This window comes from Notothenia coriiceps, unplaced genomic scaffold, assembly GCF_000735185.1.
Source record: "Notothenia coriiceps isolate Sejong01 unplaced genomic scaffold, NC01 NC01_scaffold00037250, whole genome shotgun sequence".
NCBI classification, from domain to species: domain Eukaryota; kingdom Metazoa; phylum Chordata; class Actinopteri; order Perciformes; family Nototheniidae; genus Notothenia; species Notothenia coriiceps.
The window spans coordinates 5622771-5627242 of record NW_011369951.1 but is presented as its reverse complement, the minus strand read 5'-3'; the positions used below and the strand labels follow the sequence as shown (position 1 = coordinate 5627242).

Here is a 4472-nt window from a genome sequence, read left to right as displayed (position 1 = left end):
CAAAGACAGCAAGTATAGCAGGACTTATAGTGGCCCTATTATGCTTAATTAGCCTCTCAGACCATTGACATGCACCGAAACCTACAGAACACACAGGAACGGGAAACCCCCCAAAAGCATAACGGTACTTCCACACAGCAGCTTTGAAAAAATCTTGAAAATCTTGGAGCTGGGCGTGTCTGAGAGCTTGGGGATTTTTGCGAGCAACGCGACCAACAACCAATCACATGAATATCCCGCCCCTGACATACAAAGCAAAAAACCCCGGTTCTTCTCCACTCAGAATATGTGCAGAAAGGAGTATGACATTGTGTGCATTAATGTGATGCATATAGTCTATGATGTGGCAGAGGTAAAGTGTCAGCGGGAAGGGCTATGATGAACGTGTATGAGATTAATGTCTATGGTGCTATTTTATGCTACATTCCAGGCCGGCTAAAGATACTGTCTATGCTTGCTAGCAATGTTTAAACGAAGTATAAACTCCCCAAACAGGCGAAAACCTACCAGTTTCACCCACTGTCTCTGCCACCTCCCTCCATGCCTGGTTCCTCCGGTTTGTATCCCGGTAAGTTATTAGCGACTGGTCATAAAGAACCGGGTGATTTGCTACCGCAATAACTAATTTCTCCTCCATTTTCAGGAATATAGAAAATGAACTGCGGTGTGTCTCTCCCAGTTTACACGCGGTTTGATTGGCTAGCGCTTGTACTGTCAGATTTGCATAAACGGGATTTGATCGGCTGACGCTTCCAGCTCAGCTTCAAAAATGGAAAATTGCTCAACTTTTGAATCCTGAAAATCCTGGAAATCCTGGAAATCTTCGCTTTGCTTCCCCACAATGCAGTTCGGCGAAAAGCGAGGCAAAGTGACGTCACCCCATTCAAAGTCAATGGGCAGAGATGCGTTGGAAGCGTTGGAAGATTTTTTTAACGCTGCTGTGTAGACGGGCCGTAAGGGAACATATGAGAAAAGATCAAAGATAAGCTTTTATGTTAAAAGAAGTGTTTGATTTTTTAAGTCCAGCAGTACCCTGTCAACAGGAAGTGGTATCCAGCAGTAGATGGCAGCAGCAGCAGAGCTTCATGGTGCAGCAGGGGTCTCCGACAGCTCTTCATTCTGACACTCTGCAGACAGCTGCTGCTCAAAGGGAAAATAATATTATATATATGTATTAAATAATGCCAATACTAATTTACATATCATGCACTGTCCCTTTCTCAATAAATAATATATGTATATAGACATGTATTTATACATATGAGGGCTTCCTTGTCCACCTTTTCAATTTTAAGTATTTTTTTATATTTATAAATTCACCTTTATATATAAGTCCTTGCCAATGCACACATGGTTGGCCAATGTAATGGGTTCTGATTGTGAGGGTGCAGTCATAAAGAAAGTGGCACCTTGGGTTTGTATTTTTTACTAAGTGTAGTTGCGAAATTATAAAGAAATAAAGATCCAAAGTCCAGGCAAGAATCTCAATTTGGCAGTTAACTTAATGATCCAATATCAAACAGTACAAGATCAATGGTTCTCTTATATCTTGCCCTTTTTGCCTTTCTTGTGGCCTCCTTTTGACTTTTCCCTGGTAAAAATAACATATGCCCATTTAGTCTCACTAATCCCACCTACTGTACACCTGTCTCCAATATATACATAAACACCCTGTGCCCAAACCTGCCATCAAAATAAAAGCATACTGTAAACAACTACTTTATAAACTGAAATCATTACAGTAAATACAAGATACATATGCAATCAACTAAATAAAAGTTGAACGATTAAATAATATAAATCAATGTATAGCTCCAACACTCCAAGATAAAGAGTTTAACCTTAAATCCACTTGAGAGGTAATATAATCAGAACATATGATGAGTCATGAGAGATATGTGGCTTTAGTTTCCTTCTTAGGAAATTATAGTCAAGGTGTAATAAGACCATAATATCATAACATTTGATATGGACCTGCCTCGCCTCTTATGTTTGCTTTGTCAGCAGTGAGACCATTTAAAACTGCATGCTCCTTAGCATCTTATCATTTACAGCTATAAGCAGAAGCTACACATCACTGCCTTTATAGCAGTGAACACAAAGCATCAAGACCAGAACCATCCTAATCTTTACAGAAATACTGCGTCGAATAAACAGCTGAATGATGAGGTGAGTAGCTGCTTCTAAATTTAATTTCATTGTATGAGTAATTTAAGAGCACGCAAACCCAAAACTGATTTATTTAATATCTTATTGAGTCTGAGCGCAAAATATTAGCATTATAAATCATACTAGTCAACAACAAGATTTTCACTCCCTCCCTTCTTTCTTCGTTGACCTTCTTTTCTGTAATCATTTTTATTTTTATTTCAATCAGGTCAAAAGTTCAATGTTTAAAGCTCATATATTCTCATTCTACAACTCAGGGTTCGGGTTATGGTAAATGTAAGTTGACGTTTTCCTACAAAAAAACAACAACAACTCTTTATCTGTGCTGTATGGAGGATGAGTTCAAGAGTCTCACAGCGAGGAGAGAAGCTCGTCTGCAGTTTGTTCGGATTATTCAGTATCGTTGCCAGATGGCAGCAGTATGAACACAATGTGGCTTCAATAGGTACATGTCTTTAAACATGTTGGGCTCCAAGCATTCACCTTAAATATATCACAGAGTGGTCTGTTGTTATATCACACATTAAGTAATAGCACACATTAGGGGATATAACAATAACCCAAATATTATGTGTTTCAGTATTTGTTATTTCTATTCTCCATCAGTGCTGCCCAGAGTCAAACACTGCTCTTCAAACTTGAAGCCCTGCAGTGCCAATTCACCTGGGATCTTGACATCAGAACGGCCTTACTTAATCATCGCAGGGACAACCTGGAGGACATTGGCACCAATGATGGAAACAGATGGCTGGGTCACATCTACAACCTGCGAGGGTTCATTCAGTACAAGCTAGGATCCAATAAAGAAGCCCAGAAGTTCTTCAACAAGGCTACAGAGTCCTTCAGCCGGATAAGAAGCACAGATGAGGGCCCCTGGTTAGTGGTGAACTATGGGAACCTGGCTTGGCTGCACCACCACCTGGGAGACCAAGCAGAGAGCGAGGCCTACCTGTCAAAGGTCGACGCCCTGAATAAAAAATACCCATCTCCATCCCAGGAGGAGCTCCACCCGGAGATCTACGCTGAAAAAGCCTATGCGCTGATGACGGTCAGTGGAGACAAAACACTTGTTGCAGATTACTTCCAGAGAGCCATCGAGATGCAGCCAGGTACACAAGAGTGGAACACTAGCCATGCCTTAGCTTTAATTTATGCTTCTTAGCATAGCAGCACAGGGCTGGAAGATGACATCTTGGAGAAAATGAGAATTGCCCAAGAACAGGATCCAGAGAACTTGTACCTCGCTGCTCACTACCTTGATCAACGTGCTCAGAGAGGAGAAAGAATAGAAGATGAAGCACGTGAGTTAGCCACAAAGGTTTTGAGAAGTCCTGTCAGCAGCTACAGTGGTTTAAAACCATTGCTCTGGTTTACAGAAAGTATATATCTGGTGATGAGGCCATTGATTTGGCAGAGGAGGCTCTGAAGAACCAATCCAGATGAGCGTTATCTGAAGAGATGTGTTGCACTCTGTACCAAATGGAAGATTCATTTTTTACAGGAAAGGATTGCCCAAGCAAAAGCTTTGATAGACAGAGCAATCCTTCTCCTTGAGGAGGGATTGCTCCTTTACCCTTGATTCTCAATTATGAAAGGAAAATAGAAATTTGCAGATGTATATGCACTGTCGCACATGATGATCAGGCTAAGCTGATCAGAAATATCAGGACTGTGGTAAAAAAGTGATTTGAAATTGCAGAAAAACAAAATTCTTTAACACAAGTATGCAAATCATTTATATTCCGGTAAAAGGATGGTAACATGTCACACGTTACCACAGAAGGCCGGCACGATACCGCACCAATCCTCTTTCATGAGAAAAGCATCAACAGTCTCGGAGTAAGAGAAGGTAGGACTGCTGGCGAGAATAATAATTTCTGGCAAACCTGCAAGAGCCATTAGTGTTCTAAACAGCAATGGTTTGAAATCCAAGAAGAAGATATGGCATTAGTAACAAATAATCTGTACATCTTCATACATATTGATTTGGCTGCAATAAGAAAAAAAACGTTTTTCTTCTAATGGTCGGGTAATACACAAGGCAGCAACAGCCGATACTCTGAAAATGTAACATGTTCTATATTGGTTTAACACTTCCATTGTTAAACAGACCTAACATGTTATATTATATTATATAATTATATTTGAACTTCTTATTTGCAGGCAGGTTTCAATTGATGCTTTACACTTTAGTAGCAGACAGACACTATTTAAAAATACAAATTAGCTGAGCACTGTTTTTTAGTCTTGGTTGTTAAATACAAAAACGATTGGAAATATTACATATGTTTGCAAAAATGTCT

The 4472-nt window shown here is 40.0% G+C and overlaps 2 protein-coding genes across 2 annotated transcripts in view; one reads left to right on the top strand and one right to left on the bottom strand.

The window, feature by feature from the left end:
* The window catches only part of stxbp1a (syntaxin binding protein 1a), a 682465-nt gene that overhangs the window by 654998 nt on the left and 22995 nt on the right, over positions 1 to 4472 (bottom strand). The gene's annotated exons all lie outside the window — the stretch shown is intronic.
* On the top strand, positions 2152 to 4452 carry LOC104966800 (interferon-induced protein with tetratricopeptide repeats 1-like). Its single transcript, XM_010796094.1, is given in 3 exon segments — positions 2152 to 2169; positions 2776 to 3536; positions 3539 to 4452. Coding segments are annotated over 3 exon segments (843 nt in total). The 5' UTR covers positions 2152 to 2161; the 3' UTR covers positions 3613 to 4452.